The 14,202-nt window shown below is 50.6% G+C and overlaps 1 protein-coding gene across 4 annotated transcripts in view; it reads right to left on the minus strand.

Annotated features, from left to right (window-relative positions):
• Nucleotides 1–1,257: 1,257 nt before the first annotated feature.
• Nucleotides 1,258–14,202, minus strand: part of cfap91 (cilia and flagella associated protein 91) — a 294,449-nt gene continuing 281,504 nt past the window's right edge. For all 4 annotated transcript variants that reach the window (XM_072513694.1, XM_072513696.1, XM_072513693.1 and 1 more), the window contains one exon: nucleotides 1,258–1,480. In XM_072513694.1, coding sequence (XP_072369795.1) covers nucleotides 1,341–1,480 — 140 coding nt within the window. In that variant the 3' untranslated portion in view covers nucleotides 1,258–1,340. The remainder of the gene's footprint in view (nucleotides 1,481–14,202) is intronic.

Consider the following 14,202-nt stretch of genomic DNA (forward strand, 5'->3'; position numbering starts at 1 on the left):
TATTACATGTCCTACAACAGTATGACCAGGCCTCCTGCCGTGTGAGGAGCGCAGCAGTAGCACTGAAAAGAGCTGGCTTTTAAAGCAGACCAAGGCAGGCCAACAGCATGGTTCAATTCCCGTACCAGCTTCCCCGAACAGGCGCCGGAATGTGGCGACTAGGGGCTTTTCACAGTAACTTCATTGAAGCCTACTTGTGACAATAAGCGATTTTCATTTCATTTCATTTCATGCAGAGATGCTTCAGTGGGATTTGGACAGGCTAAATGAGTGGGCCATATGCATGGCAGATGCAGATAAATGTGAGGTTATCTGCTTCGGTAGCAAAAACAGGAAGGCAGATTATTTGAATCACTGGAAATTGAGAGGTGGATACTCAGCGAGACTCTGGTGTCCTCATGCATCAGTCGCTGAAAGTAAGCACGCAGGTACGACATGCAGGAAAGAAGGCAAATGGTTTGTTGGCCTTCATAGAGAGAGGATTTGAGTACAGGAATAGGGATGATTTACTGCACTTGTACAGGGCATTGGTGAGGCCACACCTGGAGTATTGTGTGCAGTTTTGGTGTCCTTATCTGGGGAAAGATGTTCCTCAGATGGAGGGAGGGAGTGCAGTGGTTTACCAGGCTGATTCCTGGGATGGTAGGACTGCCATATGAGAGACTGAGTTGGTTAGGATTATATTCATTGGAGTTTGGAAGAGTTGAGAGTATCTCATAGAAACTTATAAAATTCGAACAGGGTTAGTTAGACAGGGAAGATTCAGAAAGAACGTTCCCGATGGTGGGGGAGTCCAGAACTAGGGGGATGAGGGTAATCCTTTTAGGACTGAGGTGAGGAGAAATTTCTGCACCCAGAGAGTGGTGCATTGAATAATCAAGTCAAGTAACAAAGATATGAATGAGGGTTTCAGCAACATATGAGCAAAGACAGGGTGATGTTGGCGATGTTACAGAGGTGGTAATAGGTGGTTTGGGGGCGGTTTAGCACAATTGGCTGGACAACTGGTTTGTGATACGGAGCCAATAGCATAAGTTCAATCCCCGTACCGGCTGAGGTTATTCATGAAGGCCCTGCCTCCTCAATGTTACCCCTCGCATGAGGTGAGGCGATCCTCAGGTTAAATCACCACCACTCAGCTCTCCCCCTCAAAGGGGAGCAGCCTATGGTCATCTGGAACTATGCCAACTTTACTTTAACAGGTGGTCTGAGTGGTATTTTCCATGTTGCACTTCATCTAATGAACGCATAACAATGTTAGTTAAACATTGAGCTTTATTTTTTATTCACAATTTCAGTGTACTATTACAAATGTATGTCTATTTAATTTATTTTAAGTATTACTCGTTAGTGAAAGAACTTGTGAATAAAGTACGTGTGAAAAAGAACAAACAAAATTCCACATTAAAGTCACTTTTCATTTTAACCAAATCTCTTTGTAAATATTCAGAGTAGTGTAAGAAATAATCACCGTGAATATCTGAAAGAAAAGAACATAGTTTCAATGACATTTAAAACACTCAAAAGCAATTAGATTATTAAACTGAGCTGCAAGCAGGTAGCATTTATAATGTAGATACCATGTTTAAAACTGAGCTTTTTATGACACTTTCCTTTATAATCAATTGAAGTTCCACTGTGATCCTTTTTACCAGGAGTTACGAGACTGTAAATCTAAATTGAAAGCTCAAACAACACCATAACTGTCTTGTTAGAATGATTGGAATCCTTCAATTCAAGTTGTTATGTGGAATAACTCTGTATTACAATACAATCTGCAGCTTCTCATATTGGCACAAACAAGCAACTAATTGTTTGCAGCACGGTAGCGCAGCGGTTCACACAGTTGCTTCACAGCTCCAGGGTCCCGGGTTTGATTCCCAGCTTGGGTCACGGTCTGTGTGGAGTCTGCACGTTCTCACCGTGTCTGCGTGGGTTTCCTTCGGGTGCTCTGGTTTCCTCCCACAGTCCAAAGATGTGCAGGTTAGGTGGATTGTCTATGATAAATTACCCTTGGTGTCCAAAAAGGGTGGGTGGGGTTACTGAGTTACAGGGATAGGGTGGAGGCATGGGCTTAAGTGGGGTGCTCTTTAAAAGGGCCGCTGCAGACTCGGTGGGCCGAATGGCCTCCTTCTGCACTGCAGAATCTATGATAATCATTCTGGTTCGCTCAAAGAAATTCATACAAAAGGAACCACCTGAAAGGCTGTAGTTTCAAACAAGTACATTGTTGAATTTATTTTCAAAGTTGTTCCAGTTGTCATTTTTACTTCAAACCCAATTGAAAATATAGCCATAATGCAACATTAATAAGAACACATGAAAATGTTTATCATCTAAAGCAATAAATATGAGCCACAACATTGTTTTATGCTATTTCATAGTCTTAAACAACCATTTCCTTCCAAAGGTCTATTCATGTCTTTTGTACTAGAACATTAATTTCTATCCTTGCCTGTAGTTTGATTGGTCCTTGCTTCCATTTCTATGTCTCACACTTGATTCCAATTACAAAGTTGTGATCTATGTTCTTAGGAATTACTGCACTGTCAGAGATTCTGCCACTCAGATGAGACATTAAACCAAGGCCCAATGTGCCCTCTAAGATGAATGTAAAAGATTTCATGGCACCAGCCCAAACTTCATTCGATGTGGAGGTGGTGCCACAGGCCAGGAGGATTACAAATGTAGCTCCTGTGTTTAAAAAGGAGCTGAGGGATAATCCAAATAACTACAGGTCAGTCAGCCTAACATCAGTGGTGGGGACATTTTAGCAGACAATAATTTGGGATAAAATTAATTGGCATTTGGTATGAGCTAATAAATCAAAGTCAGTACTGATTTGTTAGAAGCAAATTGGGAATGGGTTATTTGACAAAAATAATGGTGAGTTTTGGTGAGGGTAATGTGGTTGATTTTGTGTATATAGACTTTCAAAAGACATTTGACAAAGTACCACATTATAGATTTGTTAAAATTAATGCCAATTGGATTAAAAGGACAGAAGCAGGGGCAGCACAGTGGCGCAGTGGTTAGCACTGATGCCTCACGGCGCCGAGGTCCTAGGTTCAATCCCGGCCCTGGGTCACTGTCAGTGTGGAGTTTGTACATACTTCCCATATCTGCATGGGTTTCACCCACACAACCCAAAGATGTGCATGCTAGGTCGATTGGCCACGCTAAAGTTCCCCTTAATTGGAAAAAATGAATTGAGTACTCTTTTATTTTTTTATTTAAAAAAAAAAGGGACAGAAGCAGTGCGAATATGAAAGTAGCTAAGGACAGAAGGCAACAAGGAGCGGAGGAGATTGGTTGTTTTTCACAAGGGAGGGAAGTATATGTAAAATGGCATTCCCCAGGGGTTGTTACGGAGACTATTGTTATGTTTGATAGATATTAAGAACCTGGCTTGCGTACACAGGAATAATTTCTAAAGTTTGCAGATGGTTTAAAACTTGAAACTATTTAGGGGACATAAACAAACTAGTGAAATGGGCATATTGCTGAAGTATAATGCAGATGAATGTGAAGAGATATATTTTGGTGGGAAGAATGAGGAGAGGCAACATGAACTAATTTGTATAATTTTAAATGGTTTACAGTAGGGATACCTGCGTGTATGTACATAACTGTTTGAAGGCAACAGGATAAGTTGAAATATATGAAATCATAGGTCTTATTAATAGAGGCAGAGAGAAAGGAAGGAAGTTATGCAAAATCTTTAAGACTATTTATGTTTCAGTATTGTTTTCAATTCTTGGCACCACACGTTAGGAAGGATGTCAAGGGTTTGGGAGAGAGGGGTGGGAATGATGGTGCAAAAGAAATTCTCTAGAATATTACCAGAGATGAGATACTTAAGTGTAGACATAAGAGCAGTTTATTTTTTTTAAATTTTGAGTACCCAATTAATTTTTTCCAATTAAGGGGCAATTTAGTGTGGTCAATCCACCTACCCTGCACATCTTTGGGCTGTGGGGGCGAAACCCACGCAAACACGGGGAGAATGTACAAACTCCACACAGACAGTGACCCAGAGCCGGGATCGAACCTGGGACCTCGGCGCCGTGAGGCTGCAGGGCTAACCCACTGCGCCACCGTGCTGCCCTGACATAAGAGCAGTTTTAATGGGGGATCTTTTCATATACATCAGGATAAGAGGACAAACACGTAAGAATTTATTGAGTGCTCACGGCGCCGAGGTCCCAGGTTCGATCCCGGCTCTGGGTTACTGTCCACGTGGAGTTTGCACATTCTCCCCGTGTTTGCGTGGGTTTCGCCCCCACAACCCAAAAATGTGCAGGCTAGGGGATTGGCCATGCTAAATTGCCCCTTAATTGGAAAAAATAAATTGGGTACTCTAAATTTTTATTTTTTTAAAAATAATTTATTGAGTGTCCATGATAGTTATCTGCAGCGATATGGCTTGGAGCCAACAAGGGGGCATACCATATTAGATCTGGTAATGAATAATAAGCCAGATATAGTCAACACCAAATGATATGTGAACATTTATGTAATAGCAATCATAATATGATGAAGTTCAATGTAATGTTTTGGAAGGGAGAAACTTGAAACAGCGAGGAATATTCTGGATTTACGTGAGGCTGACTCCAATGGAGGAGGATGGTGTGATCATCTGTGTCAAAGGCTGCAAACCAATCAACCATAAGATATAGGAGCATCAGAGGTTCATCAGAGGTCCTGGAGCTCACACTAGCACTGCTTTGTCCTGCTGCGGACCCTCCTGTGAAGCTGTCTCCAGCAGATCGGTTTGTGTCTCTGGCCCCCTATTCCTTAATCCAAAAAGATCCATTGTCACTTCTTCACACAGTCCTGTTGCTTGCTTACTGTTAGCTACAAAACGGAGAAAGCTCTCAGTAATTTTGAGCCCAGAGTATGTGATGTCAGTGTATGGGGCATGTGACCTGCTCTCTGCCGCTGCTTCTGGTGGGAAGACTGATCGATTAAGAAATCTGCTTCTGGAACAGCACGCTGACTTATGGAGGAGGCGGTTTGCCCTGCTGGGCTCCAGGCCTGCGCACTGCTACATTCGGCTGAATGGGCACACATGCACGGGACAGCTGGCATTCTTGAAAGTTGGTCATGGCTGGGTATTTTTAAAAGCTGGTCATGGCCATTGACATGTCTTCCCACGGTGGGGAATGCCGCGACCGATCGTTCCATGACGCTCCCAAAACCTGCCCGCGACCCTGAGTTTGAAAATGACTGTTTTAATGCATGACTAGCTGGCCTCCCACTTCGTAAGCTTGACACCATTTAAAATATAGGTGTGATAGTAACAGGTATTGCGGTACCTAAGAGGCTGATGACCATTGGTTAGACCCAGGAGTCTACCATTGGCTGTTGTACGTAGCTCCGCCCTGACAGGCGGAGTATAAGAAATAGTGCCGTCCCAGCAGCCTTCACTTTCTGTATTGATGCTGCTGGGGAAAGAGTTCTAGTAGATTAAAGCCTTCAGTTATGAAATCACTTCGTCTTGAGTGTAATTGATTGCGCATCAATTTAATCTACTACAACTTAAGCTGGAAGGATAGAACTCCGAATCAAACCGGAGTGCCTTCAGCTCAGCCCCCACGCAGAGAACCCTGCTGCAATTTTTAAACACTGGCTGCCATGCTTTAAAGGCTACCTCGAGACGGCCGTAGACACCCCCACAGAAGGACAGAAAATGCATTTCCTGCGCTCACGGGTCAGCCCTGGGATCTACCCCCTTATCGAGGAGGCGGAGAACTATGCTGCCGCGATCAAACTGCTAGAGGGACATTATATCCGTCCTGTAAATCAGGTCTACGCTCGTCACCTGCTTGCGACTAGGCGGCAAAGCCCCGAGGAAACGTTGGAAGATTTCTATCGGGCGCTACTGGTGCTGGGCCGAAACGGTGGCTGCCCGCAAGTTTTGGGGAGCGAGCACATGGAACGTTTAATCAGGGATGCTTTTGTAGCAGGTGTGAGCTCCCCAGATATCCGCCGAAGACTCCTAGAAAGGGACACTCTGGGACTTAGAGAGGCACGGGCCCTGGCAGGGTCCATGGACGTTGCCTACAAAAACGTGCGGTCCTTTGCGCCGGCCCCCTGGGCTGCGTGGCGCCCCGCAGCGGCAGCCCCACAGACCTTCCCCCTGACCCCGCAGGCCTGCACTACGGGACGGCCCGCTCACGCCGCCGGGCCCCGTTGTTTCTTCTGCGGGCAGGCGAATCATCCCCGCCCGCACCGCCGCCTGCAAAGGATGCGGCAAGAAGGGCCACTTTGTGGGGGTCTGCCAGGCCCGCGCTGTGGCCGTGGTCTCCAGCGACTATGGACCGCCGAGGCAACCCCCCCTTCAGGCCCCGACCGGCCAGCGCTCACCGCCATCCCCCTATCCTAGGGCCACGTGCGAACCACGGGCGCGCCTATCTTGCCCCCCCGAACACCACGCTGGACGGGTGGGCGCCGTCATTTTGTCCATCGCCGCCGCCATCTTGTTCATCCCCGGACACCATGTGCGACCCATGGGTGACGCCATCTTGGATGGGGCCCCAGGCCCCCAGCACAGCCGACTACACGCTGCCGGATCAGAACTCGCAATTGCTTCATCTGGCCTCGGTGACACTGGACCAACCAAAGTCGACCCCGGACACTCGCAACAGCTACAACGACGGTCTTCATCAACGGCCACGAGACGTCTTGCCTGATTGACTCTGGGAGCATGGAAAGCTTTGTTCACCCCGACACAGTAAGGCGCTGTTCACTTGTCACCCATCCCGTAAATCAAAGGATCTCCCTGGCCTCCGGGTCACACTCAGTGGAGAAAAAGGGGTTCTGCCTAGCGAACCTCACTGTTCAAGGCAGGAAGTTCGACAATTTCCGCCTGTATGTCCTGCCACACCTCTGCGCGGCTACCCTCCTGGGGCTGGACTTCCAATGCCATCTGCAAAGCCTGACCTTTAAATTAGGCGGCCCTATACCTCACCTTACTGTCTGCGGCCTCGCGACCTTTAAGGTCGACCCGCCTTCCCTGTTTGCGAACCTCACCCCGGATTGCAAACCCGTCGCCACCAGGAGCAGGCGGTACAGTGCCAAGGACCGAACCTTCATCAGGTCAGAGGTCCAAAGGCTGCTGGGGGAAGGGGTCATCGAAGCGAGCAACAGTCCCTGGGAGAAGCATAGGATGGTCATTGACTACAGCCAGATCATCAACAGGTTTACGCAGCTGGACGTGTACCCTCTCCCCCGTATAGCCGACCTGGTAAACAGGGTTGCACAATACAAGGTCTTCTCCACGGTGGATCTCATGTCCGCCTACCACCAGCTACCCCTCCGCACTAGTGACCGCAAGTACACTGCCTTCGAAGCAGATAGGCTGCTCTATCAATTTTTAAGTGTTCCCTTTGGTGTCACTAATGGGGTCTTGGTCTTCCAGTGAGAGATGGACCGAATGGTTGACCGGTACGGCTTACGCGCAACGTTCCCGTATCTGGATAACGTCACCATCTGCGGCCATGACCAGCAGGACCACGACACCAACCTCCGCAAATTTCTCCAGACCACGAAAATCCTTAATCTGACATACAATAAGGATAAATGCGTGTTTAGCACCGACCGTGTAGCCATTCGAGGCTACGTAGTGCGAAGTGGAGTTATAGGCCCCGACCATGAGCGCATGCGCCCCCTTATGGAGTTCCCCCTCCCTCACTGCTCCAAGGCCCTGAAGCGCTGCCTCGGGTTCTTCAGCTATTATGCACAGTGGGTCCCAAACTACGCAGACAAAGCTCGAACCCTGATCCAGTCCACAACCTTCCCCCTGTCGACGGAGGCCAACCAGGCCTTCAACTGCATCAAAGCAGACATTGCAAAGGCCACGATGCGCGCCATTGACGAGTCCCTCCCCTTCCAGGTCGAGAGCGATGTGTCCGACATCGCTCTGGCGGCCACGCTCAACCAAGCGGGCAGGCCCATGGCTATCTTCTCCCGTACCCTCCATGCGTCCGAAATTCGCCATTCTTCGGTCCAAAAAGAGGCACAAGCCATAGTAGAAGCTGTGCGACACTGGAGGCATTACCTGGCCGGCAGGAGATTCACTCTCCTCACGGACCAACGGTTGGTTGCCTTCATTCGATAATGCACAGCGGGGCAAGATTAAAAACGACAAGATCTTGCGGTGGAGGATAGAACTCTCCACCTTCAACTACGAGATCTTGTACCGTCCGGGGAAGCTAAACGAGCCTCCTGATGCCCCGTCCCGCAGCACTTGTGCCACTGCACAAGTGGACCGCCTCCGATCCCTCCACGAGGACCTCTGCCTCCCGGGGGTCACTTGCTTTTTCCATTTTGTCAAGACCCGCAACCTGCCCTACTCCATCGAGGAGGTCAGGTCAGTCACCAGGGACTGCCAAATCCGCGCAGAGTGCAAACCGCACTTCTACCGGCCAGAGAGGGCGCACCTGATAAAGGCTTCCCGTCCCTTTGAACGCCTCAGCATGGATTTCAAAGGCCCCCTCCCCTCCACCGACCGCAACACGTATTTCCTGAACGTGATTGACGAGTACTCCCGATTCCCATTTGCCATCCCCTGCCCAGACATGACCACAACCACCGTCATCAAGGCCCTCCAGGGTATCTTTACACTGTTTGGTTTCCCCGCGTACATACACAGCGATAGGGGGTCCTCCTTCACGAGCGACGAACTGCGTCAATTCCTGCTCAGCAAGGGCATCGCCTCGAGCAGGACTACCAGTCACAACCCCCGGGGAAACGGGCAGGTAGAGCGGGAGAACGGAACGGTCTGGAAGACCGTTCTACTGGCCCTACGATCCAGGAATCTCCCAGTCTCCCGCTGGCAAGAAGTCCTCCCGATGGCCCTCCACGCCATCCGGTCGCTGCTCTGTACAAGCACAAATCAGACACCTCATGAACGTCTCCTTGTTTTCCCCAGGAAGTCCTTCATAGATTATCATAGAATTTACAGTGCAGAAGGAGGCCATTCGGCCCATCGAGTCTGCACCGGCTCTTGGAAAGAGCACCCTACCCAAAGTCAACACCTCCACCTTATCCCCATAACCCAGTAACCCCACCCAACACGAAGGGCAATTTTGGACACTAAGGGCAATTTATCATGGCCAATCCACCTAACTTGCACATCTTTGGACTGTGGGAGGAAACCGGAGCACCCGGAGGAAACCCACGCACACACAGGGAGGATGTGCAGACTCCGCACAGTGACCGAAGCCGGAATCGAACCGGCTTGGGTCACTGTCTGTGCGGAGTCTGCACATCCTCCCCGTGTGTGCGTGGGTTTCCTCCGGGTGCTCCGGTTTCCTCCCACAGTCTAAAGACGTGCAGGTTCTCCGGGACCTCGCTCCCAACCTGGCTAGCGACACCCGGACCCATCCTGCTTCGGAAGCACATGCGGGCGCACAAGTCGGACCCGTTGGTCGAGAGGGTCCACCTGCTGCACGCTAACCACCAGTACGCCTACGTAGCGTTCCCTGACGGCCGGCAAGACACAGTCCCCCTTCGGGACCTGGCGCCCGCCGGAACCCCACGCGCACCAGAACCATTGCCCCCACCCCCACAGCACCTCACTGGAGGGTCAGTACTCCCGCCGCTCCTGCCTAGGCCCGACTACCCACCGACGCCCCCTATAGGCGCCCCCACCCGTGTCAACCTTTTGCCCCCACAGCGCCGCCTAGGGGTGACAAGGCTGCCAGGGAGGACGAAACCATGCTCCCGGAGTCGCAACCGCCAGGACCCCCATCAGAATCACCGCCGAAACCCAGACGCTCCAGAAGGACGACCAGGCCACCCGATCGACTGATTGCTACACTTTGTAAATATCCTCGACATCACGGTACCTCCATACCTGGTCATACCATGCTAAAGGCGACTATTAACGCTGTCCAACACCCCCGCCAGGCTCATTTTTTTTTTTTTTTTTTTTTTTTTATAAATGTTTTATTGAAAATTTTTTCCCAAACAACAATTTTTCCCCTCTTACAAAGCAAACGCAACAATAACAATACAGAAATTTTAAACAATACACAAGTAACAAAAACCCCTTTATCTTTGACCTAAACTAAACCCCCCCTCCCCCCCCCCCTCCCCCTGGGTTGCTGCTGCTGGTCATCTGTCTTCCCTCTAACGTTCCCCTAGGTAGTCGAGAAATGGCTGCCACCGCCTGGTGAACCCTTGAGCCGATCCTCTCAGGGCAAACTTTATCTGCTCCAGTTTAATGAACCCCGCCATATCATTTACCCAGGCCTCCAGTCCGGGGGGTTTCGCCTCCTTCCACATGAGTAGGATCCTGCGCCGGGCTACTAGGGACGCAAAGGCCACAACGTCGGCCTCTTTCGCCTCCTGCACTCCCGACTCTTCCGCAACTCCAAATAGAGCTAACCCCCAGCCTGGTTTGACCCGGGCCCTCACCACCCGCGAAATCACTCCCGTCACTCCCTTCCAATACCCTTCCAGTGCCGGGCATGCCCAAAACATATGTGCGTGGTTTGCCGGGCTCCCGCCACACCTCCCACATTTGTCCTCCACTCCAAAGAACCTGCTCAATCTTGCTCCCGTTATGTGTGCTCTATGTAGCACCTTAAATTGAATCAGGCTAAGCCTGGCGCATGAGGAAGAGGAATTTACCCTGCTTAGGGCATCAGCCCACATACCCTCCTCTATCTCCTCCCCTAGTTCTTCTTCCCACTTTCCTTTTAGTTCGCCCACCGACTCCTCCCCCTCTTCCCTCATCTCTCGGTAAATCTCTGACACCTTGCCCTCTCCGACCCACACCCCTGAAAGCACCCTGTCCTGTATCCCCTGTGTCGGGAGCAATGGAAATTCCCTCACCTGTTGTCTAGTAAATGCCCTCACCTGCATATATCTCAAGAAATTTCCCCGGGGCAACTTATACTTTTCCTCCAATGCTCCCAAGCTCGCAAAAGTCCCATCTATAAATAAATCTCCCACCCTCCTAATTCCCAACTGGAACCAGCTCTGAAATCCTCCATCCATTCTTCCTGGGGCGAACCTATGGTTGTTCCTGATTGGGGACCCCACCAGGGCTCCCCGCACCCCTCTCTGTCGCCTCCACTGTCCCCAGATATTCAATGTTGCCGCCACCACCGGGTTCGTGGTAAACTTTTTAGGTGAGATCGGTAGCGGCGCCGTCACCAGCGCCTCTAAACTCGTCCCTTTACAGGACTTTCTCTCCAGTCTTTCCCACGCCGCTCCCTCACCCTCCATCATCCATTTACGTATCATTGCCACATTGGCGGCCCAATAGTAATCGCCCAAGTTCGGTAGTGCCAATCCTCCTCTGTCCCTACTACGCTGAAGGAACCCCCTCCTTACTCTCGGAACTTTCCCTGCCCACACGAAGCTCGTGATGCTCCTGTCTATTTTATTAAAAAAGGTCTTAGTGATTAGTATAGGGAGACATTGAAATACAAATAAGAACCTCGGGAGGACCATCATCTTAATTGCTTGCACCCTGCCCGCCAGCGATAGAGGCTGCATGTCCCACCTCTTGAAGTCCTCCTCCATTTGTTCTACCAACCGTGTCAGATTAAGTCTGTGCAAGGTTCCCCAGCTCCTAGCGATCTGAATCCCCAGGTATCGGAAGTTTCTTTCCACTTTCCTTAGAGGCAAGCCTTCTATCTCTCTACTCTGGTCCCCTGGATGTATCACAAATAATTCACTCTTCCCCATGTTTAGCCTATACCCCGAGAAATCCCCGAACCCCCTCAAAATTCGCATAACCTCTATCATTCCCCCCGCTGGGTCCGACACGTATAACAATAGGTCATCCGCATATAACGAGACTCGGTGTTCTTCTCCCCCTCTAATCACCCCTCTCCATTTCCTGGAGTCTCTCAACGCCATGGCCAGAGGTTCAATTGCCAACGCGAACAACAATGGAGACAGCGGGCATCCCTGTCTTGTTCCCCTATATAGTCGGAAATACTCCGATCTATGTCGACCTGTAACTACGCTTGCCGTTGGAGCCCCATAAAGAAGTCTAACCCAGCTAATAAACCCGTTCCCAAACCCAAACCTCCTTAACACTTCCCATAAATACTCCCACTCCACCCTATCAAATGCCTTCTCTGCGTCCATTGCCGCCACTATTTCTGCCTCCCCCTCCACTGGGGGCATCATTATCACCCCTAATAGTCGTCGCACGTTAACATTCAGTTGTCTCCCTTTTACGAACCCTGTCTGGTCTTCGTGCACCACCCCCGGGACACAGTCCTCTATCCTCGATGCCAGTACCTTTGCCAACAATTTGGCGTCCACGTTCAACAATGAAATGGGTCTATAGGACCCGCACTGCAACGGATCTTTATCCCTCTTCAAAATTAACGATATCGTCGCCTCCGACATCGTCGGGGGTAGAGTCCCCCCTTTCCTGGCCTCATTGAACGTCCTCACCATTAACGGGGCCAACAAGTCCACATATTTTCTGTAATACTCCACCGGGAACCCGTCTGGTCCTGGGGCCTTCCCTGCTTGCATGCTTCCCAGTCCCTTAATAACCTCGTCCACCCCAATCGGTGCCCCCAGGCCTACCACCCCCCGCTCCTCCACTTTCGGGAACCTCAATTGGTCCAGGAACTGCCGCATCCCCTCCTCTCCCTCTGGGGGTTGAGACCTATACAGTTCCTCATAGAAGGTCTTGAACACCTCATTTATCTTTCCTGCCCTTCGCACCGTGTCTCCCCTTTCGTCTCTAATTCCTCCTATTTCCCTCGCTGCTGCCCTCTTTCGCAATTGATGAGCCAACAGGCGACTCGCCTTTTCCCCATATTCATACCTCCTCCCCTGTGCCTTCCTCCACAGTACCTCCGCCTTTCTGGTGGTCAGAAGGTCAAATTCCGTCTGGAGTCGTCTCCTCTCCCTGTACAATTCCTCCTCCGGGGTCTCTGCAAATTCCCTATCCACCCTTAAAATCTCCCCCAGTAATCTTTCCCTTTCCTTGGCCTCTGTTTTCCTTTTGTGGGCCCCAATGGAGATCAGCTCTCCTCTGACCACCGCTTTTAGTGCTTCCCATACCACTCCCACAGGGACCTCGCCGTCGTCATTGACCTCCAGGTATCTCTCAATACACCCCCGCACTCTTGCACACACTCCCTCATCCGCCATCAGTCCCACATCTAATCGCCAGAGTGTTCTCTGCTCCCTTTCCTCTCCTAATTCCAGGTCCACCCAATGTGGGGCATGATCCGAAACCGCTATGGCTGAGTACTCAGCTTCTTCCACCCTAGAGATCAACGACCTTCCCAAAACAAAAAAATCTATCCGGGAGTACACTTTATGGACATGGGAGAAGAAGGAATACTCCCTAGCCCTAGGTCTAAGAAATCGCCATGGATCCACTCCCCCCATTTGGTCCATAAACCCCTTAAGTACCTTGGCCGCTGCCGGCCTTCTTCCGGTCCTTGAGCTGGATCTATCTAGCCCCGGGTCCAGCACCGTATTAAAGTCCCCTCCTAAAATCAAGTTTCCTACCTCCAGGTCCGGTATACGCCCCAGCATCCGTCTCATAAATCCCGCATCGTCCCAGTTTGGGGCATACACGTTAACCAACACGACCTCCATTCCCTCCAGCCTGCCACTCACCATTACATATCTACCTCCGCTATCTGCTACGATGTTCTTTGCTTCAAATGCGACCTGTTTCCCCACCAAAATGGCCACCCCTCTATTCTTTGCGTCCAGTCCTGAGTGGAACACCTGTCCCACCCATCCTTTCCTTAGCCTAACTTGGTCCGCCACCTTTAGGTGCGTCTCTTGGAGCATAACCACGTCTGCCCTTAGTCCTTTCAAATGCGCGAGCACTCGGGCCCTTTTTATCGGTCCGTTCAGGCCTCTCACGTTCCACGTGATCAGCCTCACTAGGGGGCTACCTGCCCCCCTCCCGTGTCGACTAGCCATTACCTTCTCTAGGCCAGTCCCATATCCCGCCTCCACGCTCCCGCTCGCTCCCCCAGCGTCGCACACCATCCCCGCCCACCCACTCTTTAGCCATTTCCTTTTGGATTTCCGCAGCAGCAACCCAGTTGTCCCCCCCCCCCTTCTCCCTCCCTCCTCCCCTCCCCGCTAGATCTCTTTCTAGCTTGATTGCTCCCCCCATATTACTTCCGTAAGTCAGCTGACTTCAACTGACCCCGGCTACTCCTGCTCACTCCTCGACCCCCCCCATGT

Source organism: Scyliorhinus torazame, chromosome 8, assembly GCF_047496885.1.
Source record: "Scyliorhinus torazame isolate Kashiwa2021f chromosome 8, sScyTor2.1, whole genome shotgun sequence".
Taxonomy (NCBI): Eukaryota; Metazoa; Chordata; class Chondrichthyes; order Carcharhiniformes; family Scyliorhinidae; genus Scyliorhinus; species Scyliorhinus torazame.